Source organism: Puma concolor, chromosome B1 (genome assembly GCF_028749965.1).
Source record: "Puma concolor isolate L17-30 chromosome B1, mPumCon1.1.hap2, whole genome shotgun sequence".
Lineage (NCBI taxonomy): Eukaryota > Metazoa > Chordata > Mammalia > Carnivora > Felidae > Puma > Puma concolor.
Genome location: NC_141670.1, coordinates 105,723,272 through 105,748,377, shown reverse-complemented (window position 1 = coordinate 105,748,377; position 25,106 = coordinate 105,723,272). Strand labels below are relative to the sequence as shown.

Here is a 25,106-nt window from a genome sequence, read left to right as displayed (position 1 = left end):
GTAGTGCCATGCCATAGTAATTATTTCATTGATGTTTTTTCATTGACAAAGATACATGGATTTCTCTGCCTATGTCATGGTTTTTGCTGCCTAAAGCTATTGTCCAGATACACTGTTGGAATTTCACAGTGCCATTTAGATTATTTTAGCTCCTCTTTTAAAATGGGTCACTAATCAGGAGAATTTCAAATGCCTTAAATTACATTCAAGACAGAAGAAATTATATGTTCACATGGTCAGGAGAAAGTATCACATTGGAAGAATACAGGTAGTTTAGTGTATGCAAGGCTGAGTGCATGTGTGGAAGTTGTCAGATGACAGATAGAGGGTAGATAGAAGCCAAATCATGATGAAACTTTTATGCTATTTTTAAATTCTACAGTAAGTGGAAAGGCAGCAGAGGACAAGAAGAGTAATACACTCCAGTCTGCATTTTAGAAAGCCTCTGGTGGCAATGTAGAGGGTGAGTTCGGAGCAGTGGGAGAAAAATTAGATGACTACTTTAACAGCCTGGAGTGAAAGGGTGAGGGCATAAACTAAGACAGTACCAGTGTCAGAAGAGAAGATTTGAGTTTGTAAGAATTTGTAGACAATGGAGTCAGCTTTTATGACAGATGTACAAAAGGGAGGAAAAGGAGGAAGCTGTATTTGGGACTTACATAAATAGTTACACCACTTACCAAATCAAAGAATATAGAAAGAAGAAACAACTTTCAGGGGATGAAAGGAGATGCCCAAGGTATTTTGGGATTGTTTTGTTTATCATCTGGGTTAAATAGATGTATTAGCCAGTTAGGGACATATGTCTACAATTAGGAGAGATTATGTACCGGGTAACCAGCCACATATATGGGAGTTGACATCACTCAGGAAAACTGGAGATTTCAGAGCAAAAAGTAGAGGAAAAAAGTTGGGGTTTGCTAAGAGAGATGAACTAAGGATAGAGAGAAGGAGCAACTTTGGGAAAGTATGGGGAAGAGCTAAAGGTATGAGAAAATACAGGACATAAGATTATCACAGGGAAACCAGGAAAATGGGGAGCTTCAAGAAGACAAGTGGTCACAAATTAAGCAAAATAAGGATTAAAAAGCACAGGTTTGATTTAGCGGTAAGTCATTAGTGAAAGAGTAAAAAGCAGTGTTAGAAGGACATTCGAAATAGAAGCAAGCTGAGGTAGGACTGAAGTATTATTGAGAAATAAAGGGCCATGATGTTTCTAACTTAAAATGGCTCAGGGGTGCCTGGGTGGCTCAGTTGGTTAAGCATCTGATTTCGGCTCAGGTCATGATCTCGCAGTTTGTGAGTTCAAGCCCCACGTTGGGCTCTGTGCTGACAGCTCAGAGCCTAGAGCCTGCTTCAGATTCTGTGTCTCCCTCTCTCTCTGCCCTTACCCCACTTGTGCTCTGTCTCTCTCTATCAAAAATAAATAAATTAAAAAAAAAATTGCTCAGAAAAAAATGGAGCAAAATGTTAATAGGTGAATCTGGGTAAAGATATACAGGTATTCTTTGCACTAGTTTTAATCTTTCAATTTTTCTGGACTTTTTGACATTTTCAAATAAAACGTCTTAAGAAATTACAGTAGAATAATAAGTTAATAAAAGAGAAGTAAAGAAATGGATTTAGCACATGTCTCTCCAGACCTTTGCTGTGAATAGCGAAGAAGCAGTACCTAGAGGAGAAAGATGAAACCAAGAGCTTAGTTTTGCATTTAGGTTATGGAGGGTAAGGAACTGATGATGTACAGAGGAAGAAAAAGGTGTGAAGATAAGAATAGAACAGAACAGTAATTGGTGGAATAAGATCTCTGGAGGCAGAGTGGAAAAAGAAACAAAGAAGATAAAGAAACAGGCCAGTTAAAGTTTTGTGATTTTTCCAAAGTATTCAAATTTTATTTACAAAATTTTTGTTTTATTGTAAATCAGATCATTGATTGGATTATTGCTCTTGAATGTGTTTAGGCTTTGTAATAGTAGTGCTCATGTTATATTTTGAAATCTCCCTATACAACAAGAGTGAAGATTACATTGTCTAGACCAGCAGTTTGGTTTTATTGCTACCTAAGCCTGTTTTAAACCAGGGTCATCTTTTCAGATGAAGTATATATTTTGATTTCTTGACTATTGGGCTTTTTAAAAATACAGTATCAAAATTAGCATTATTAGTTCAAACCTTGGTGTTGTCTTCTGTGCCAAGTGTAAAAATTGAACTATTTTGGTTTGCAAAGGACCTGGAGCCAAAATTCCCAGTAAAGACACATGGATGTCTATGTCAGCAGAAGAGAAAAATAACACATCTATTTTTAAGTTAGTTGGAATTCTGAAGTCAAACCACTTGGTTGAATGCCTGCCATAGTGACATGAAAATTTCAAACATATTTATAAGACCTCTGCTGCCTCCTGCTGTCTGTTGTACATACTTTAATAGTAAAGAGTTCTTTAAGAATTAAGTATTTTTTCTGGTGTTTGTGAATAATAAACTTGAAATTAGGGTAAGAAGTAAACATTCTGAAGTTAAAATCAAAGTGAGTAGAAAATTATAATGTAACTTCAACTTTCTAATTTTTCAAGTCCAAAAAATTATCAGTTCTTTTTGACATTACCTTTTTTTTTTTTTTTTTTTTTCTTTTCTAAATAATCATAAAGTAGCTGCTGAAGAGAGAGGCTGTTTTTGAGCCTCAGCAATCTGTCAGGCTTACAAGCAACTAACACTCCCTGGGATCAATGATACTGCCTTTTATTTTTAAGATTTTATTAGTGTGGCACTTGTTAAAGTTGAAATAGGTCAAGAGGAAAGGTAAGAAGAATTTGACTCAGTTTATACTTATCTAGTTCTGGTTCTGTGAGTTGGGAACGTTGTGGACAGGGTGGTGGTAATTTAAGAGAAGAAAAACAGTATGTTTTGCATGTAATTGTTTATTCATTTTCTAGACTTTCATTGAATGTATTATGTATGTTAGATATTATACTAAGGGAAACAATAACAAAAAGGGAATGTATCGTGTAATAATGAAGAGCTTACTGCAGTCTAGAGGACGTAGGAGTGTTAAGTCTTAAACAAATGAATGCCAGACTTGTAGTTCTTCTCATTCTGCTATCTTAGGTTTTATTGGAAGCTAACATTTACTGTGTGAGCAATATTGCATATGGGGTATTAAATTCTCATATATATTACACAACTCTTTCTTAGAAATTGAAGATTTAATTTGCAAAGCCTGATGGTAATCAAATACAGATTTTTTTCCATAGGATAATAGTTAGATGTTTTGATCAACTATAGATTCTAGCTGAACTTTGAGTGACACCCAGAAGATCAACTTAGGGATAAAAAGCCATCTAAGATAAAGTTCTTTGTTATTGTTTAAAAAATGAAGTTGTTGCTTTAATAACTTTTGTTTTCTCTGAAATCTTTTTTTTTTTTTTTAATGTTTGTTTATTTTTGAGACAGAGAGAGCAGGAACAGGGGAGGGGCAGAGAGATAGGGAGACACAGAATCTGAAGCAGGCCCCAGGCTCCTAGCTGTCAGCACAGAGCCTGATGCAGGGCTCGAACTCACAAACCGTGAGGTCATGACCTGTAGGTGGATGCTTAACTGACTGAGCCATCCAGGCGCCCCTTCTCTGTAATCTTCAATTCATAGGTTTGGAGTACAATTAAAAGCATGAGAATGAAAGAAAACATAAATGAATGTGATAACAATGCCATCTAAAAATAAGGGAGGATACAGGAAAAACTTAAGTAGAATTGTATAGAAGTATAGGCAATCAATTGAAAATTCAAGCTAATGCCATATATTCTGATATCTTCTGTAGGCATCAGCACATTAAAGTGGATCATGTTATTTGATGTTCAAACTAGTGGCCTAGTTTCATCACAGGAGATTCTGTATGATGATCTCAGATTTTAGTAGCATATGTGAAAGAGAGCTTGCAGGTAGGGGAAAGGGCACTGACTTTGGAGTTAACCCTGGATTTGTTTGAATGCTGTCACCAGTTACATAGCATCAGTTAGGTCACCTAACTTCCTTGGGGTATAAAAAGGGAAATTTTGGGCACCTGGGTGGCTCAGTTGGTTGAGCCTCTGACTTCAGCCCAGATCATGATCTCACAGCTGGTAGGTTTGAGCCCTGCATCAGGCTCTATGTTGACAGCTCAGGGCCTGGAGCCTGCTTCAGATTCTGTGTCTCCTTCTCTGCCCCTCCCGCATTCATGCTCTGTCTGTCTCTCTCAAATAAACTTTAAAAAATAAAAATTTGAAAAGAAAAAAAAAGGGGAGGGAATCATTTCACAGAACAGTTGTGACTGAGATTTTAAAAGACAACTATTTTCAATCAATTGTAGCAGTAGTTTTCAAACTTTTTGATCTCAGGATATTTTTATACTATTAAAAAATATTAAGGACCTCAAAGAGCTTTGGTTTTTATGGGCAATATATATTAATAATTACTGTATTGGGCTTTAAAATGGAACATTTTAAGTATTTAAAGAATGATTTACTTTACTCATGCATGATTTTTTTTTACTAACCTCATTTGGAAAATACTGATTTGCTAAATTTGCAAGTCTTCCAAATATTGACACATTTCTTTATATAATTTAAAAAAGCACATTTGTTAATATTGCAACAGATGTTAGCAGAAGTCTTTATAATTATCGGGAAGCTACAAAACTCATGATGGTGGATACCCGTTTTCCAAAATTCTAATTTTCATCCAAAAGCTTGAATTCTATCATTGGCAATAAATAATGCTAGTTGTTTTCTTGGAAATGATACGTTCATGTCTTTAATTTTTAAGAAAATTTCTGCCAGGTACCCAACTCTGAGTAACCAGCGTTTGTTGTCTTTCAAGTAAAAATGGGGTTCACTTGTAAAGATTAAATGAAATAATTATTATCAACCTCTTAACAACTTAGCAGTCAGTAAATGGTAGCTAGTTAGTGATGATGACATAACATCTTACATGTATCATAATACCTTCCCACATATTTAATTCAGTTGATGTTCCTAATGTTCATGTGAGGAAGGTAAAAGAGGTGTCATTATCTCATATAAATGAGGAAACAGATTGTAAGGGATTGAGAGGTTTGTTTAAAGTTACTAGCCCATAACTAGCAAATCTGAACTTCAACCCAAGCCATCTGTCTTCAGATGCACGATTTCCCCACCACTTTGTCGGCAAAGAATATGTCTTACGTAACTGGGGAAACAACATAGCTCCACGCAGTGTAGCCCCAATAACATTGCTAACATTTCCAAGTGGTAGTAGAAGTAGCCATTTATTTTGTATAAAGCATTCAGAAAAGAGGTATTATTTGAGCTGGGCCTTGAAGAATTAATTTGTTAGTTGTAAGAGAATTACCTATTTATAGGAAACCTTAGGTAAATTATGGAGAAGTATAAGTGGAGTAAATTATAAAAGATCACTTAAATAATTTAATTTTTCTCTCTCCCCACCTCAGGCTTCAGAAAAGAACTCAAGAATTTGGAAGTAGGCTGTAAATCTCCTGAGTTCCACCCAGAGTCACATCTACAAATAAAAAATCCTTTGATAAAGAGGTAATCAAAAATATTTGGAAAAACTAAAATTTTCTGTACTAAATGCATGTATTATAGGAACTCTTTATCAGATAGGCTGTAAATTCATATTACTGCTCTGAAAACAATGGGTCTACAATTTTATTGATGCCTGTCTGTTCATTAAAAGTGATCATTAAAAGGACCTAAGAATAGAGAGCCTGGCCTACAAAGTACCTGATACAATACATGATTGTTGTCATCCTCACAGCACTTTTAGGAGGTAGATGGTATTATACCAAAGAGAAAATTAAGGGCTTTTATTAAGTAATTTGCCTGAAGCAATGGAGCTGAAATTTGAATATAGCTCTTATCCTACAGAGCCTCTTTTCATCAATTCCATGCAATTCACATGAGAAAAATAATTTTCATATAGCAAAATAAAATTTACAATATAATATCATTTATCTTCACCACAGAAGTGAATTACCTAGGGGCAGCTGGGTGGTTCAGTGAGGTAAGCATCTGACTCTTGATTTCAGCTCAGTGTCATGGTCTCACTGTTGGTGGGTTCAAGTCCCACGTCAGGTTCCATGCTGACACTGACAGTAGCACAGACATCCGGCTTAGGATTCTCTTCCTCCCTCTCTCTGCCCCTCTCCTGCTCACACGTTCTCAAAATAAATAAACTTAAAAAAATCGTTACCTATAAGGTTATCACTCTAACAGTGGTCTTTGAAGGGTTGCTGAGGAGTGCTGAGGAGTTTCTGAATTATTCAAACCCCCGTCAAGGCCTAACCTCAGGAGAACACAAAAATTGAAAGCTGAAGTCTATTTAGCCATATTATAGTTACCTGTCTGAAGGAAGACTGAGCTGCTAGATAGGGGCTGGTCAACATGAGGTCTAGAAAAGGGAGGCCAAGAGTTTGACAGTATTTGTCTAGTACTGACTCAGGGAGATGCTCTCTGGAATGTTGTGTCAGTTGTGTCTTATAGTTTTCTTGTAAAATTGGTAACTGCCATTTAAATGATCTTTGAGTAGTGGCTGAGAACATGGCCTTTGGAGACAAACAGATCTGGGTTCAATTCCTAGTTCTTCTGTTTATCATCCAGGTGATTTTGGCCACATGCAGGTAAAGGGGGATAGTAGTCTTTACTTGAATAATCTTTACCTGAATACTGTTGTAGATCAAAGAAAGTAACAGAAAAGCTCTAGTATAGTGGCCAGCATGTAGTTAGTGCTTACTAAATAGTAACTATTATTTTTACTTACAGTCTGTGCAACTTAAGATCTTAAGGGCTGATTAATAATTGAAACAAATTAGAGTCGAATGTATAGCATTTTGTCATTGGCAAAAAAACATGGCTTTGTAGACAGGGTCTCTTGGAAATTGAGAGAGGGCTCAGACCATTTTTTCTCTTTTGTTCCTCTATTTGTTTTTGAAGCTCTTGGCATTATATAATATATAATAACAGAATAACAGATATACATATATATTACGAATTCTAAAACTGGTTTCCAAAAAAAATCATTACCTAAAGGTACTCCTGATCAAATTATTTTTAATTAGTATGCCAGCCTTTTATAGCATTACATGTCAAAATTAAAGTTGTCTCTATTGTATAAACTTTGTGATGTTGGTTGAGAAGTGTTTTAGGGAATTGAAGTGTTTGCTTATAACATTTTTTTTTTAAGTCTATGATACATTTTATCACAAATAAATGCAATTTCCATGCTTGTAAGTTGAAATGAGTTTTTTTAAATTATGTTTCTAATTATTAGAAATCTGATTTTGGTAAATCTGATAGGTGTTTCTGGCATTCATATATTTTAGCATAAATTTCAGACTAAGTGTAAAATGTTAATGGTTATAAATATCTTCCCACTTCTGTTACAAAAATAACATAAAGTGTATATTGAGAAATTAAACTGCAGACAATGTTTGTTTCTCCCCCAGTTCTGCCTATTTATATATGGTGTTTTAGCTTTGTTTTTATGTTTCAGGTCACATATTATATATGAAACGAATGGAAAGTTGTTCCTTTCGTCAGGTCCACAGATACTGAAGGACACTGCAGCAAGAGAGCATATCCACCAGTCAAATGAACAGAAACTTGAAACAGCAAGTGAATGCAGATTTTCTGAGTGGCTTAATACAGAAAATTCTGAGAGAACAGGTTTACTTCTTCACATTGATGATAATTCTGCTTCTGGAAAGATAATGAACAGTAATGAAATAGTCTTACCATCTTCTTTGTGGTCCTCACACATGAGACCTGTCGGGTTAAAGCCAGAAACTGCTCCCCTCATCGAGCAGCAAACTATGATGGAACAGTGTTCCTCTGAGAAGTCTCTATCCAGGGAACATATAATTCAGTCAGCCTGCAGATCTGATGGTCAGATGCCAAACCTCGTTAGCCATAATCCGCCTCCTTTGCCACCAAAGAAATATGCTATAACCAGTGTGCCACAGTCAGAGAAAAATGGTTCCACACATAATGTCAAACTTACAGAGACATTTAAAGCTAATTCTTTTAGTCTTCCAAAGCACAGTTTAAGTCCGGATCCAGAACCAGGTTCAGAAGTGGGTACATACATGAATGATGAAAGACTTAAGGAAACATTTCAAGTAAAAGAGCATGTTGGCAACACACCAAACTACCTGTCCGGCTCTTCAACTAAAGATTTTCAGGCAGACTTGGGTACAGTTGTTGATGAGTTTTACCAACCAGAAATAGACTCTAGTTCTACTTGTCCAAATGAGACCATTTCATTAACTACCTATTTTTCAGTTGATAGCTGCATGACTGATACATACAGACTGAAATACCATCAGAGACCCAAGCTCTATGTTCCGGAGAGCAGTGGTTTTTGTAATGATAATTCGCTATCCCAGAGTGAAAGAGGGCTAGGACCGGTGTTACACAATAGTCTTGGTTCAAACTGCCCTTCTGAGCAAAGATATAAACCTAGTATACATTGTAGTAGATAAATGATGAAACTGGTAAGCTTATACTTCTCAGAGGCCATTAAAAATAATAGGAATTGACTGACCAAACCTGGTAATACATGAAATTAAAACCATGGCATTTTTAAAGTCATTAATCGCTTTAACTTTCTATATATATTTTTTATTTTGTGATCAACTTACTGGATATTTTAGAAATTCCCTTTGAATAGCCTTGGCGTGCCTGCAAAATAGCAAATTGGGGGGTGTGCAAAAAGTCACTGCTGCAATTGAATAAAAATGTACTTTGTTCCTTTATGTGTGGCTAACAGACCCATAAGTATTAAACTAACCAATATTCACATATGCAGATTGATAAACTATGCTAATGGAAAAATACCAGGTGATACATAGTTTGTGTAGTCAAAGCAGTATTTGCTTTACTAAGAAGCACTTTCTAATGGGTAAGGAACCAAAGGAGGGCTTCACCCATTTGTTTTTGACTTCTGTGATAGTCTATTACATGCAATCCCTTTAAGTGTCTTAAAAAATATCAACCCATGAAATTGATAGCATTTGAAAAAGAAAAAAAAAAGCCTTAATGATAAAGCAATTTTTAAATTAAATTCTTAAGGTCAGAAGAGAAGAAACTTAATTTTGCTCCTAGAACTTTTATCTACAGAATGCCTAGTTAACATGAATTAGGCCTTTGTTGTATGTATTCATAAACTTATTTCAGCCATGTAAGCTAAAAATAAGTGAAATTCTTAACTTTAGTATATTTATTTGTTAACACTTTTTCTAACTTTATATGAAATGTGAAAGGTTTTATTTTGGTTTGGTTTACATTGGGCTGCTAATAACCAGTGTTAGGAATTAAGTTAGGGCCCTCTTATTGGGAATCTCACTGTGACTGCCTAAATTTCCCCTGCTGTAACCTTACATCTTTATAGGTTGTCAACCCATTTTAGTGATCTTCAGATTCTTGAATCTGAAAATATTTTTGGGTTTCCAGATTCAATTGCTGCCTTTCATAGAGGGTTTAATTTTAATGAAATGTATTAATTTGAGCATCTCTCCCATTTTTCTACTCTAAACGGATAGTCATTTTACCCTAACTACTTTCATGGAGAGGGCTTTATTTTAAAAATAAAGATTTCCATTATCAGGATGACCTTATAAGTTACTTTAATTGCCTTATTTCATTAGTTGTCATTTTATTTTGTACTAAGTTGGTAAACTTATTGTGGTTTAGGAGTTTTTGTATTGTCCACTTAAAATAAAGAATTACATAATTAAAATTTTTCTTACATTCATTAATAAACTTTATACATATAACTTAATTCTGTAAACTGATGAATAAATTTAACATTTTGACCAATTCCTTAAACTGTTAAAATATTGCAAATATAAATGATTTAAAATGAGTATTTCTAGATAAATATAAAATAATTGCTTGTAAAAACATAACCGCACCCAGTTATCAAACCTAGAGAAGTTTTTAAATAGCGTAACTGTAAATGTAGGTGATTATTACTCTATATTCTCTTACTTTAGAAATACTTGAATATGAACTATGTTAAACTTTATCTTTTAAGAAAGCTTATTTTTAACATAACTTTTAGTATGGAGGGTTTGTAAATACTGTAAAGTTTTTGAAATTGTATTTGAAATGTCTGTATTTAATTACTGCTTTTATAACATTGTAAAATACTAGAAAATGGACTTCAAGTATTTTTAATATCTTTCAAAAATTTTGTGTAGCTTTTATTTTAAATGTATTATTTGAAACATAAACATATTTCTGATATTTAACAGCAGTCTCATAGATTTGTATTTTCAACTCAGATGAGTTGCAACATCTAATTTTGGCTCTTTTTAAAGTACTATTCAGTTGAAACCACCTGAATTGTCATAGTACTAACAAACTAGAACTGTTTTTGTTGATTCAACACTCCAAATATAGATTTGAATACATAATTACTAACTAATCATTCACATGTAAAATTTTTACTGCTAGGGTATCTAATTTTTATAGATGTTTTCTTCTGGTTATAAAATTATAACTTCTGAAATAATGCAACCAATAATTGTTATAATGTTCAAAACACATATCTTCAGACTGTTCTATTTTTCTGTGAAATCAGTTTTTTTCTGGTTCGTCATTTTTTTTAAAGATAAACTGATTTTTAAGTTAACATGGTTGGACTTTTCTGTGCATTTATGAACATGTGCATTCATAAACATTCTGTGCATTTCCCCCATGTTGATTATTATTTTATGAGAAATGTAAGTCAACTTAAAGTTCAGGGTACTTGGAATATCACTAATCATAAAGTGTTATCACTGGAGGCTCCTAAGAATGTAACTGTAGTGAAGTCTAAAGCTGGGCTCCTATTGGAGTTGGCAAACTTTCTGTAAAGACCCAGATAGTAAATAATTTGGTCTTCGTGGACCATAGGGTCTTTGTAACAAACTACTCAACTCTGCCACTGGTTAAAGAAGTAAAGCAGCCCTAAATGGTATGTGAATGAATGGCATGTTTGTGTTCCAATAAAACTTTATTGATATTGAAGCTTGGATTTCATATAATTCTCATATGAAATTTTTAAATTTTTTTCAACCATTTTAAAATGTAAAAATCATTCTTAGCTCACAGGCCTGAGTAGTGGCCTAGATTTGGCCCATTGGCCATTGTTTGATGACCCTTGTCCTGGAACATAATTTACATTAAGTAACCTCAATGACTCTAAATATCCTGTAGTCTCTGAATGTATTCCCATGCCATTTAGGGACTAGATAGCGTGGAGAAGAAGTTTCTATTGCAAATTTTCAGGTTAATGGACTCCTAATGACTTCCTCACAATTGCTAGTCAGCTAGTTAATTTCAAATGATTATTAAAATAATCATTTGGTTTATATGAAATTAAGTTTTTGAAATTTATAAAGGAATCTATCAGATTAAAATCACATTAATGTTATTCTTTGAATGTCTTTGTTTTTGTCTTAGCAAGTTTGCCAACTTTTCTTGGTGCCCCATTCATCCTTTAGCCTTACCCGTTTCCCCTTTTACCCACTTAGCCTTCAGGTGTGGGTAACTGTAAGCAGCCACTGTACTAGAGATGGCACAGTTCAGTGGTAGGCATAATTTCTTATTCATCAGCTATAGAAAAGATTCAACCCTCACACTGCCACCATTTTTGTATACCATTTATAGTCAGTCATGTCACAACACTAGGACTTTACTGCCTCCCCTCTATCAGAATTTTCAGAATATCTGGGGCGCCTGGGTGGCGCAGTCGGTTAAGCGGCCGACCTCAGCCAGGTCACGATCTCGCGGTCCGTGAGTTCGAGCCCCGCGTCGGGCTCTGGGCTGATGGCTCAGAGCCTGGAGCCTGTTTCTGATTCTGTGTCTCCCTCTCTCTCTGCCCCTCCCCCGTTCATGCTCTGTCTCTCTCTGTCCCAAAAAAAATAAATAAACATTAAAAAAAAAAAAAAAAATTTAAAAAAGAATTTTCAGAATATCTAATAGTTGTACTGGGCTCAGATTTTAGGCTCAGAAAGGTAGTAAGGATTATAAATCTGTGTGTGTAACCTCCCATTAAGCTACATGGTAACTGTTAATCCTCTCAAAATAATACTATCAAGTAATTTGTTTAAACAAATGCAAAATCCAAATCAGACCAAATTTAATTATGTAATAAACGTTTATTGGACAAAATTATTAGCAAGCAGCAGAAAAATCGTTCACATTTGGTATGCTCAATGAAATCCCAGTTCTGTGTTTCTTTAGATGCTTCAACCTTTGCATAAAAGGTTCTCTCCATGCAGATGCAACAATATCCTGAAGGTGTAATTATTAACCTCATAGTCAGCAACAGGCAATTAAAATCCCCCAAAACCAGTCCCAGATTTCACTCTTAACTGCCATTCTAAAAGGGAGAGGATGTAGAGTTTACCAGATCTATGCTTTGTTTCTAAGGGAAGGGAATATCCTCAAAATACTGAGGCAATACACATGTATCAGATGTCACCAATTTCAACAAGAGCCCATTTCTAACGTTACATAAAGGAGTATCTGTTAGATAATAGGAATGGCTTCTGAAGGGCTTAGTAGCTGTTTTGGGAGTGTGACTTTCTGATTAAATAAAATTCTGATCCTCCTAGAATGTACATTCTTGTTAACATTTAGATAAGTAAGAGAATGTAAGCTCCATGAAGGCAAGGATTTTTTTTGTCTGTTTTGCTCACCGCTTTACCTGGCCCAGAGTTAAGTGCTCAAATATTTGTTGAAATGAGTAAATATGCTGACTTTGCTGATGTATTTAATGTACAAACATTTTTAAAAAACATGTTCAGGCCACAAGCATTCTTAATGCAACCACAACAACAAAAAATAGGTTGGAAACACAGTCTTATTTTAGGGAAGTTCAAAAGCCTAAAAGGGAATGAATGGCAGGAAGCATCCAGCTGAGAGGACATGCACTCTAGATTTCCAATGTTGGATATTACATACTTTCCCTGCACTTGTATCAAACTGGCAACCATAACAGAGGACCACTTAATCTAAAATTAAACTGGTACTTACAGCCAATATATCGTGGGCCTGCATTTTCTGTACAGCTCTTAACTCCTTTTTCTCAAAACCCTTCTTCCCTTGCTTTTCAGTAATTTATTTTTAAATACTTCACCTTAATATTTCATCATTTTTGCATCATATGAAACCCTAGCTAACCCTGAAGATGTTATAGGCTAGACAGTACTGTATTTCTTAATGGATACAATAAACCCTTACATATAAATATTTCAATATTCAGCCCCTGTAAAGCCATCAGATGTTTAAAAAGTTTTTAAACATCAATCAGAGTCTAGTTTAAGAACTCAGCTATATGAATGGGTGAGATCATCACCCATTTTATGTAGTCCCCAAAATGAAGAGTATGTAAAATGAAAGAAAAGTCGCTTAGAGTTTGAAGTTCTGTTGCACAATCCTTTCTTCTCCAAGAGGTTTGTAGTCATTTTCAGAATTCACTCCAGGAACCAACTTCTTAATCTAGACATAGGCAAACCATTCTGTAAAAACCAAATACTTGTCAACAATATCTCCTTCCCATTTTAATACCCTAATATTTGAAAATCTAGGTTGTTTCAGTCACTTGCACATTCCTAAATGATTTACGTGTTGATGAGACAGAGAAAAAAAAAAAAAAAAAGGCCTGGACTATTTCTCCTAAGGCTTCCATTTTCTACCCAGGAATGAAAACTTAAAAAAAAAAAAATCACTATATTTGAGGTATCAGTCTCTACCCAAAACAGGAGGGGAAGTAGAGGAGAGTGGAAACTATAAATGGCTTGGCAGAGGATTTTATAGAAATACCCATCTCTTCCATTCACCCCACTCAAACCTCTGCCTTCTAATTTACCACACTATCCAGCAACTCAGCAGCGATAGGGCCTTAAATACAATGACCTTATGCCCAAATCTTTGCCACAATTTGGGGGTGGGGAAAGAAGATAAAATTGCCTATCAAGGCTTGCAAATTCATAAGCATGACTGAGAGAGGTTAACTCCTGGTGAGAAAACAACCCCAAACTCCAAGAAAGCTCCTCAATGTCTAAATGAGCTGCCCTGCTTTTCTTCCACAGGTTCTATCTTCAGGTCACTGCTTCTCTCCTGAACTTTTCCCTCATCAACTCAATCCTGTGTCCTTTTCTTGTTCTGCTCCCCTACTCCTTCTCTACATTTCCTTTCCTTCTCCCCTTCCAAAATTGTCTTTTCAGACTGAGTGGCAAGGAAAATGCAGAGCAAGGATTTTGCAAGTGGAACCTACAGAATTTGGTGTTTGGGGCTGTGTGGGTGTGTATAAAAGAGAGAGGAGAGTCAAAGAGCCTCAGGGTTCTGGGAGGAGTACTGAGCGAAAAAAGTTACTGAAATGGCAGCACAAAAGTGCATTTTTTGTAATAAGTTATTAAGAGTTCAGGTTTGGACCTGTTTGAGATACCTACGTGGCCTACTCATGGCCCAACTGTAGTATAGGAACAGTAGCTTCAGTCCAGCGCTTACTGCTGCCAGGGAAAATGCAAATCGCTTTTAGATAAATTACTATCTCATTTAATCTTCATTCCACACCTATGGTTCCAAATGGTAAATGGAAAAATAAAGCTCAGAGAAGCTAAATAACTTCTCTGATTTCTTTGTGGTGGTGCAGGAACTCAAACCCAGCTGGTTTCACTCCATAACATGAGAAAAAAAAATCATGGAGCCAAGTTTCTACCTCTTTGAAGACCCTCACTGAGGTGCCAAGGAAGACCATTTTCATTCCAGCCTTATCCCAATCTCCCCACCCACCCACCCACCGACCCTGCCACTCACCAGCTACGTTATTACCTTGGACATACCATACTCTCTGGAATTCAGTTACCTTGCCTACCCCCAAAAGGAGTAGTGGTAAGCTCCCTACCAGTTCAACGTTGTATTCAGAGTACTCACCAGGGTAAAAGATACACGAAGATAAACAACACCAGGTCAAAGAGGATGAAGAGCCAGAGGTCCAACCAGTAGGAATGTTTTGGAAACCGTTCTGCCCTCGATTGAGACCGCACTTCATCATTCTGCTGCTGCCTCCCAGCTTCACCCAAGGCTAGCCGCTCCCGGGGACCGTCTCGACCATCTTCAGGCGCCGCGCCCGCCTGCATCTCGCACCCGTCACCCGGCCGCAGTCAGAACAGCTGGAAAACCCTCACGTATCGCACTTCCGCGTTCACCTGGCCTTAAACTGGCCGCAGTCTGGCTGCCTACGCATGCGCGCTCCCCGCCCCCGGAAAAGGGCCCCCGCGCACCCTCCTCTTCTAGCGCGCAGGCGCAGCCCGGCGGTCCGCTGTCTCCGTGACTGCCAGCAGGCAGCTGGGCCTCCACCCGGAAGCGGAGTAAGAGGGCCCGCCCGCCCCGCCCTGCTGCGCCCTCGGGGAAAGCTGGTGAAACAAGTTTGGCTAAAAGAAAAACTCTCTGGCCGGACCGGAAGTCACCCTCACGTCCCATTCCTGTCAGGTGATGGATTCCGTCCTGGAACTCCCCACGGTCGCCTTTTCTTATCCCTGCATGGGTCCATATGCCAAGGTTTTGGGGCCCCCTCTGATGGGTTTTGTGTATATAGCACGTTCCACTTACTTTATTTAATCCTGAAACACTATACTGAGATGGAAGTCGTAATTACGAGCGTGAGTTTCTAAGGGGGCCAGAGAGCAAATCATGAGAATTTTGCATGTATCTCATGGGAGTGAATATAAGAATAACCCAAAGGTTTGGGAATGTGATCCCCTGCGAGATTACGGTGCTAGCAGAAAGAAAATTATTGACCATTGTCGGTGAGGAAAGATTCTCCTCTACTTACCCTCTTTGGGTCTCCAGCAGGGCCTAAAAATTAAACTGACATAAAACAGATTAACAGGAGAAAGGCATACAAGTTTTATTATTATTATTTTTTTACATGTACATGAGAACCTTCACAAGAGAATGAAGACTTGAAGAAGTGACCAGAACAGAACGCTTTTATATCTTTTAGACAAAGAACCAAGTAAGGCCAAGGAGTTTGGGCCAGGGGTAGTCAACTGTGGAGAAATGACTAGGAGGATAAGCATTAGTGTAACAAGTCTTGTTTGTACAGATTTCTCAGCGTGATTCCCCATCTCTGGTGAGGGGAATGATTTTCTTCCTCCTGGTAGAGGCAGGGGATCTTTGACATGGGAGTTTTATCTCCTGCCAGGAAGAATAAGGAAGGTCAGAGTGCCCCTCTTGTACCTGCTGTTTCTCAAGCTCCTTTAACTTAAAATAATCAATATGCTAAAACAGCGTATTTTGGGGTGACATGCTCTGAACTCCTTCATTTCCTCTGAAAGTTTCTTAAAAAGCTGAATTTGTGGCACTGGAAGGAAGAATTGGATTAGCAGCCAAGAGTCTATCTGCAAAGGGAAAGAAGAGCACAAATGAGAATAAGAATGAATAAACAAGAAATAACAAATCTAAGCACACTTCCCCATATCCTGTTAAATCAGTCTCCCATGCCTGGGAATAGGTCCCTCGTATAGAATGGCCGAACCTCATTTGTCTGACCGAGAGTGTGCAGCTCTGGAGACTGTTTGTCTCAAGCAATTTACATAGAAGCAGCCTCCTTTGCCAGTGACGAAGCTCCTCCTTTTGGGCTGTCATTGTGTGTAGGGGAAGGCAACTTTGGAGGACAATAGAGCCTAAACTACTAACTTCTGGTAGAATGGCTTCCAGTGTTTGTGTAGTGATAACTAAACTCTTGTTCTGTTACTATGGAAAGATTTAGAACTATCTTTTCCAACTCAAGTTCCAAAGCCTGGGAAAAGGGAGCTCAGTATTGAGAAAAAACTTAGAATTGTGATACACAAGCCAGTATTCTATAACATCTTGTCTAGTATATTTATGTGGCACTACTTTATGACCAAAGGAACCCAAGTTTGTAATTTGGCTGGCATTTAAGGTGGCGTACCTGATGACAGAGGGCGTCAGGAATCTGAGGCCCCATCATCTTGGCCGTCTAGGTGGAACTCTATATATACCTTATCATCACATAAGATTAAAAAAAAAAAAAAAAAAAAAACAGTATTGTTCATGGCTAAGGTCACAATGAAGCTTGTGACTTACTAAATTGGGGTTTGGTGTATCTTCTCACCTGTCATGTTGTTATCTGCACATCTTTGTCTTCCGTGTATCCTTGTCAGTCCATAGGCGCAGAACAGGTTGTGAAATATCTGATGTAGGAGACCTGCAGTTAGGCCTTGGCCGCTGTAAGGCTTGGTCTTGTTACCTGACCAAGTTAGTGCAATGTTTTGGTCTCCCCATATGTAATCTTTGGCCTTTGGCAGCTCAGCTGCTCCCAGGTCACGCAAGGGTGGCTTGTGAGCCAGCTGTAGTATCTGGTGGTTTGGCAAGGGTCTGTACTGTAAGAGTCAGTAAGTATTGAGACCATTTCTGACCTTCACGAGAGGCTTGAGGGTGCTACCTGTGGAAGTGCACCGCAAGGTTTGATTGTAATATTGTTTTGGTATGTCAGGTGGGAAAAGCCCAGTACCATCACAGTTTTCAATGCTAAGGGGGGAGAGATCCCTTCTAATGTCTTTGAACAAAGGACGGTCCTTGAGCTTCTGTAGAGGCTTTCCCGTGTACAATTTACTCACCAAAAAGAGAAGTGATGTGTTTTTCTGGTCATGGATGCCATACCCTGTCATGCATCCATTTTCCAGAGTTGGTCCACCAGTTGGTCTTATTGGCAGGAATAAAAATTAATTTCAAGTTCTTTTGCATGATCTAGATGTTGATATAATCAGCAATCAGATTGATTAGTTAATGTGGCCAGGGTTTGAAAAGTGGGTTAGGGGGTGTCAGGTCTGTGCATAACTTGCTGAGAAAACAGTAAGGGTTAGTAAGTGAGACACCAGCTGGAAAGAGAGCCCATAATGGAGGATCAGGGTGAAAATGGGATAGATTGAGAGAAGCAATCTCCAGCCAGCCTTTTTTTTTAATAAATGGCTAAAGAAGGGGGAAGCTTTGTTAAAAGGAAGATCTTTTAAAATTTCCCTTTGGGAGTAGGGAGACCCGTTGGGGGAGAATATAGGTAGAAGTGAATGTTTCTTGATCTGTGACCTTGGGAAAAGCTGTGTACTTGGTGATTCTGTCTGTTTCTGGTGCCTGGGAATTTGCCCGGGAAATCCTTACTTTAAGGTCAACTTAAGGGGTGGTCTTCCAGTTGTCCTGGGAGTGCTAATCCTGGTCTAACTTGGCATGGTTTGTGTGAGTCTAGGAGGGTTTTTCTTTTATTTTGCTGGCAGTGTGAGTGGTTAGCAGTACATCATAATGGTCTTCTCAGTGAGGTGACAATGCTTTCTTCTAAAAGCCTTGATGTACATCTAATCTTCTGGTCAAAAGGGATGGCCAGTCAGCAGAGGCCATGCCATTGTAACTTGCTGATGATATCCTCCAATTAAACTAGTTAGTTCTTGTATATAGCTAGTCATGGTGATGTGGAGAACAAAGGCAAAAGAAATGCAGATAAAATGAAATCTCCTTAGAACTTGCAGCCCATTGAAAATACTTGAGGCAGGCAGAGTATGACATTCCTCAGGAACTCACAGCTGCCTTAAGTTAATGCTTTGCTACAGGCAAAAAGCAACCTTAGCTTGACATTGGCCCGACCTGTACAATCCTATAAGTCTTCTTTAAGATATGAAAATCCTTTTGGAAACTTCCTTTATCTCTGCCCCCTCCCCGCCAATTTAAAGTATAATCACTTCTCACAATCACATTGCAGCTCTTCTGCCCCCAGGTCCTGTACCATGGTATAATAAAAACACTTTTTTTGTACCATCTCAAGAAATCTTTCTTGATCTTTCACTCCTGGCCCATATCACATCAATAGCATTGAATTTTTCACTTAAGCCCCTATAATGTTCACTCAATCCAGAAATAGAAGGTTTAGGGATGCTGGTAGGAATAAAGTGACCAAACATTATTTCTAAAGATGTTAATAATGTCTTCCCTTTGGAGTATTCCAGATTTTTATTTTTTTTTTAATTTTTTTTTCAACGTTTATTTATTTTTGGGACAGAGAGAGACAGAGCATGAATGAGGGAGGGGCACAGAGAGAGGGAGACACAGAATCGGAAACAGGCTCCAGGCTCTGAGCCATCAGCCCAGAGCCTGATGCGGGGCTCGAACTCACGGACCTCGAGATCGTGACCTGGCTGAAGTCGGACGCTTAACCAACTGCGCCACCCAGGCGCCCCTATTGCAGATTTTTATAAGGGCCAGAGGTAATGCTTCTGGCCATTAAGTCCAGTTTCTTAACAGACTTTTTCTAAAGTCCTTTTGACATCTGGATTTTTATATTCACTTTGCCTTGAGGATTAAGGATGGCACAAAGTGTGAAATTTTAATGAGTACCCCAAAGTTTTTGCAAGAAAGTGGTTAATTTCTGCTGTAAAATTAGACCCTTTATCTGACCCAATCCATAAAGAATGCCAAAACAAGGAATACTCTCAGTTATTAATTCTTCACCATTGCTGTGGCATTGGTACTTCTAGCTGGATAGTATTCAGTCCACCCACTAAGTATACAGACATAACCAAATAGTGGGAATAGCCTGACACTGGAGATAAATCTATGGAATCCATTGTGGGGTTTCACAAGGGACAATGTGGGTCTTGGAGGATTTCCTGAGGTACGTTGGTTTCCTCCAGAAATTTGGTGAGATTTGTAAGTAGTACACTGGGAAATAATTTGGCCAGAAATTTTGTGGATGCCAGGGAAGAACCAATTCTCTTTTAACTCCTTAAGTATCTCCCATCTACCCATATGTCCCATCTGATGGGAGATGAGTGTAAGCCAAAAGGTCAAAAGAAAGGGGACCACAGGAAGTCTGTTTGACCCAATGTATAATCTAATTGTTTGGCACTCTTTTGTATCCATTTGTCTTTTTCAAATTGTGGGGTATTTGCCTGAATGGTTAATACTGTCAGTCAGGGATAAAAGCAGGGTTTTAAATTGGGTGGAAAAAGAAAAGGGGTTCTATTTGGGGCTGCAAAGGTAGCAGCCTTGTCAGCCCTGCTATTCCCTAGAGATACAATATCTGTCTCCTTAGTATGGCTACACAGCCAACAATATCAATTTTAGCAGGGAAGTGAATAGCATGTATAGGGCAGCAATTATATGCCCATTGGCGAGAGGAGTACCAGCAAGAGAGGTTAAGAATCCACAGGATTTCCAGATTGTGTCAACAGCCTGATGAGTTTAGCACCTTGGGCTAACTAACTTTACAGTGGACAGAGAGTGTGCCTCAGACGTTTTATGTGGGGAAACTATGGCACAGCCAGTTATTATGTTTCCCCAGAAATTTCCTCTGTAGGAACGATCACAAAATAGAACTTAAGTCTCGGTTGTGTAAAGGGGGTGGTATCTAAGAGATCCTCTCATGGCTTTCAGATAATTTTTGTTTTTGTTTTTTAGAGAGAGAGTGTGTGAGCATGTGAGTAGGGGAGAGGGGCATAGGGAAAGAGAGAAAATCTGAAGCAGGCTCCACACTCAGCACGGAGCCCAATGCTGGGCTTGATCTGCCAACACTGGGATCATGACCTGAGCCAAAACCAATTGGCTGCTCAACCGACTGAGCCACCCAGGTACCCAGACAATTTCTATATTTGTAAAGTAATTCTGTGGAATGGAGTGATGTTCTCCATTATCAAGGAAAGGATAATAGAGTAGTCAGATTTAAAGTGTTACAGTGATGGAAGATGAAAGAAGGGTTGGATAATAGAGGCCACCACGTAGAGAGGTGTGGTGTCTTATGAACATAAAGGAACATAGAGGTGAATGGGGAGCCTGATCTCAGGGAACTGGCTTTGTCAGTTAGGGAGGCAGCTGTGGCTACTGCACACAGGCATGAGGGCATGCCTGCTGTCACAGGATCCAGCTGACAGGAAGGACTTACCTGAGAGGCAAAGATTTTCCTGGAATTCCCATAGCAATCCCAATATTGTTGTGGCACTATAGGAAAAAAAAAAAAAAAGGTTGTCAAAATTAGGTAGCTGAGAATTGTGGGTGTTCACAGTGCTAATTTTAAGCCTTCCAAGGAGGTTAATGAGGGCCCGGAAATGAGCTCTGAAGTAGTATCCAGGAGGAGGCTTCTAAAGAGTTAGCCAGGGCAGCAAAGTTAGGAATTCATTTGTGGCAGTAGCCAGCTGCCTCTAGAAATTTATGTAGCTGTTTTTTCATTTGTGGGAGAGGGATGGGCAAAACTGACTCAAGGCATTTGAGAGTGGGCTTTTGAATGACTTGAGGTATCTCATGTCCTTAGTAGGTAACAGTTGTTTGTACCCCTATAAGTTTAGTTTAAGAGGATTTATGGCCTCTTTCAGCTACTATAAGAGCATGCTGCTTAGTTTGGTTACAAAGTAAAAGATCATAAACATACTGAACAAGAGTAGAGCCTTGGAATCTACCCTGGCGTTAGGGACTTGGGAAAATATTGAGGGAAACTTGCAACGTCCCTGAGGTATACCAGTCTATGTTAATTGTCTCTCTCTAAATGTAAATACAAAGAGGAATTGTGAGTTAGGGTGCAATGGAGTTGAAAAGAAAGCCGAGCAGAGGTTAATTACTGGAAATCAGGCTGGGTCAGCAGGAATTGAGATAAGAATGGTAGCTGAATTAGGGACTATGGAGTGATGAGGAATTACAAAGGCATTAATGGCTCTCAGATGTTCTTTAAATTAATAGATTTGAATCCAGTCTGAATCCAGTTTCCCTCTTTCTTTACTGGTAAGATTGTAGTGTTACAAAGCGAGGAAGTGAGAATATCCTGCTGTAAAAGAGATAGGTTCAGTGCCTCGCTGCGCACTAACGAGGGCACTAACGAGGGCAGCAACGAGGGCAGCACTGGGCTACACGTGGGGGAAGCTTGCTCCTTTTCCAGTAATATGCACAACTCTGTTGCTGTAACAATTCAACCTCATTTGCATGTGAGGCCTGGGTGCTAGTTGGGATATCTTTTAAGATTGCATCTTCTTCAGAAGATTTTCAGTTGAGATGGGTTTCCATTAGGGTAAAAAAGTTTGCTGTTTGGTCAGATGCAGGAAAATAAAAACACATTTCTCATTACACTGTATGGTGGCATTAAATTTACATAACAAATGTCTACCTAAGAGATTTGCTGGGGAGGAGTCAGAAAACAGAAAGGCATGATGGGTGTTAAGAGGGCCTAAAGGTATCCAGGAGGCCTAGGATATAGACAGTGAAATAGGTTGCCCAGAGACTGAAAGCTTGAATAGAATCAGAGGTGACAGGTAGAGATAAAATCCTCTGAACAGATGGTAAAGTCACATCAGTGTCAATTAAGAACCAGTTCCTGATCCTCTACTATGAGGATGGTGAGCCCTAGGGTGCACCTTGGGGTTAGTTGACCCTATCAGGAGGGTATTGCCCCACAGAAGGGGAGAAGGGAGTGAACCCTCTGAGGGTGCTGGGTCTAGAGAGATTGTTTCCTTTTTTTTTTTTTTTTAACGGCTGTTGGAAATCAAAAACAAGAATACTCATAACAGAAAATATCAAATCACTATGCCTAAAGAACTAGTTCACACCAGTGTTTTCTTCTACTAATCTAAATTTGGAAAAGGTAAAACATGAGGAGAGACTCTTAATACTTTTGTTGGATTGGATCTTGCAGGCAGAGATCCAGGAGACTAACTGGTAAGAATTCTTACCTTGTGCTGGCTGTGTCAGAGATCCCAGGATCTCTCAGCTGCAGTGGCCCTGGAGTGAGCAGTGTACAACCAGTGACATCCCATCCTTGTCAGCAAAACTGTAGGTAAGGAAAAATGCTCCTCTACCTACCCTCTTTGTGTCTCCAGCAGGGCCTAAAAGTTAAACTGACATAAGAAAGTTTAACAGGAGGGGGGCACCTGGGTGGCTCAGTCAGTTGAGCATTGGACTTGATTTTGGCTCCAATCATGATCTCATGGTCATGGGATCAAGCTTCAAGCTGGGCTCCAGGCTGACCTGAATGTGGAGCCTGCTTGGTTCTCTCTCTTTCCCTCTGCTCCTTTCCCCCTCTTGCATGCACTCTCTCTCTCTCTGTCTCTCTGTCTCTCTGTCTCTCTCTCTCTCAGAAAGGAAAGAAAGAAAGAAAAGAAAAAAGAAAGAAAGAAAGAAAGAAAGAAAGAAAGAAAGAAAGAAAGAAAGAAAGAAAGAAAGAAAGAAAAACAAGATCAACAGGAGAAAGGCATACAAGTTTTATTATTATTATTTTTTTACATGTACATGAGAACCTTCACAAGAGAATGAAGACTTGAAGAAGTGACCAGAACAGAACGCTTTTATATCTTTTAGACAAAGAACCAAGTAAGGCCAAGGAGTTTGGGCCAGGGGTAGTCAACTGTGGAGAAATGACTAGGAGGATAAGCATTAGTGTAACAAGTCTTGTTTTTACAGATTTCTCAGCGTGATTCCCCATCTCTGGTGAGGGGAATGATTTTCTTCCTCCTGGTAGAGGCAGGGGATCTTTGACATGGGAGTTTTATCTCCTGCCAGGAAGAATAAGGAAGGTCAGAGTGCCCCTCTTGTACCTGCTGTTTCTCAAGCTCCTTTAACTTAAAATAATCAATATGCTAAAACAGCGTATTTTGGGGTGACATGCTCTGAACTCCTTCACTATACTGCCTGGATTTTCCCTGGTGGCTCCCATTTTAAATATTTTCTCCCCTGTCATGTTATGAATCTTGGGTTGTTCAGAAAATGCAGGTATGTATTAGTGGTTCTCTTCGTGCAGTATGAATGAAGGTCTGGCTGTGTGCCACTAAATCTTGATAAAACCTCTTTGAAGCTGTGATTACTCCATTTTACAGAATTAGAAAGTGAGACACAAAAGGGGTACAGAGTCTACAGTTACTAAAAAAAAATTATAAAGCCTAAAATTGATTCCAAATCCAGCATTTTTTTTTTTTTAACGTTTATTTGTTTTTGAGACAGAGAGAGACAGAACATGAACGGGGGAGGGTCAGAGAGAGAGGGAGACACAGAATCTGAAACAGGCTCCAGGCTCTGAACTGTCAGCACAGAGCCCGACACGGGGCTTGAACTCACGGAGTGCAAGATCATGACCTGAGTCGGGCGCTCAACTGACTGAGCCACCCAGGCGCCCCACAAATCCAGCATTTTTAATGCTGTTCTACAGATACCTACACTTGCTTTAATTTGCCTCCAAATCAATTACCCAGTAATAGAGACAAACATAGTCTGCTACCTTAAAGAAAAATACCATTGTCCTTTTGCTTTGTAGCTTTGGGGAATGAGAAGACTGTTATCTGAAAATTAGCTAGACTGTGTGATGTAGCCCAGATTATAGGCTGGTAATAGGTTGGAAAAGACCCTGATCATAGTGACACTGAGACTTTACAAAAATTAATGGAGGCAAGCAAACTATTACCCATATAATGATGGAAGCATTCTTTTCAGTGGCAAGATTGAATCAGCTACTCCTAATTATTGAAATAGGATTGATAAAAGTCATTGAAATTGTAAATGTAGAAATAGCCTGACATAAACTGAACAAGTTCTGAAATGGTTTGAAACTTGTCCTTAGCAAAGAGTCACATGTTCATCTGTGAGAGAATGTTGGTACTAGGGTCTGATTTCTTGAGTAGGAAGGTCTGTCACATTTGGGAGAACAATTAATACAAACAGAGAGGGGTCATGTAGACTAAATTCATTGGAAAGAGTCTGTCACCTGTTCAGACTTCACCCCTGTAAAAATTCCAGTGATTCTTGATTATTCTACCTGATAGACAGAAATGAATATGGAGTATGGTGGTAGAATTCACTATGTTCCTTAAATTATAAGCAATTTAATTTCAAAGAAAGTACTTTACTGAAATTCAGATACATTGTTAGTGAGGTAGGAGCTTAGCATTTTCCCTTAAACCTTTCTGCCTGATATGTCCGTGAAAAATATGTACCAGAAACTACAGAATGAGTTATTATTCTGCAACCGTGATCCGTCATGTTCACAATACTGTCAACACAATTAATCTGATTGGAGCTAGGGTAGAGAAGATAGTGTATGAGCATGCCATT

At 38.5% G+C, this 25,106-nt stretch overlaps 2 protein-coding genes and 2 long non-coding RNA genes across 14 annotated transcripts in view; 2 read left to right on the top strand and 2 right to left on the bottom strand.

Moving 5' to 3' along the window:
* USP53 (ubiquitin specific peptidase 53) overlaps positions 1 to 11,036 on the top strand; it is a 66,528-nt gene extending 55,492 nt beyond the window's left edge. For both annotated transcript variants that reach the window (XM_086704309.1, XM_025921972.2), the window contains 2 exons: positions 5,459 to 5,555; positions 7,519 to 11,036. In XM_086704309.1, coding sequence (XP_086560435.1) covers positions 5,459 to 5,555; positions 7,519 to 8,506 — 1,085 coding nt within the window. In that variant the 3' untranslated portion in view covers positions 8,507 to 11,036. The remainder of the gene's footprint in view (positions 1 to 5,458; positions 5,556 to 7,518) is intronic.
* A 1,113-nt stretch (positions 11,037 to 12,149) lies between these two features.
* Positions 12,150 to 15,285, bottom strand: ARLN (allregulin). 2 transcript variants are annotated; one of them, XM_025921347.2, is made up of 2 exons: positions 14,952 to 15,285; positions 12,150 to 13,534 (listed from the first exon to the last, which is right to left on the bottom strand). In XM_025921347.2, coding segments are annotated over exons 1-2 (207 nt in total). In that variant the 5' UTR covers positions 15,158 to 15,285; the 3' UTR covers positions 12,150 to 13,533. The 2 variants fall into 2 exon arrangements, with proteins under 2 accessions (XP_025777132.1, XP_025777133.1); XM_025921348.2 differs by having other exon boundaries at positions 12,150 to 13,514.
* Positions 15,286 to 15,329: 44 nt separating this feature from the next.
* The window catches only part of LOC147581790 (uncharacterized), a 105,516-nt gene continuing 95,739 nt past the window's right edge, over positions 15,330 to 25,106 (top strand). For 8 of the 9 annotated variants that reach the window (XR_015250275.1, XR_015250271.1, XR_015250273.1 and 5 more), the window contains exons 1-2: positions 15,336 to 15,509; positions 22,702 to 22,842. This is a non-coding gene — a long non-coding RNA (uncharacterized LOC147581790). Of the gene's footprint in view, positions 15,510 to 22,701; positions 22,843 to 25,106 lie in introns of all 9 variants that reach the window. The other variant, XR_015250270.1, reaches the window with a different exon arrangement.
* LOC147581791 (uncharacterized) lies at positions 15,903 to 18,315 on the bottom strand. Its single transcript, XR_015250266.1, has 3 exons — positions 18,201 to 18,315; positions 17,663 to 17,792; positions 15,903 to 16,420 (listed from the first exon to the last, which is right to left on the bottom strand). It is a non-coding gene; the product is annotated as an uncharacterized LOC147581791 (long non-coding RNA).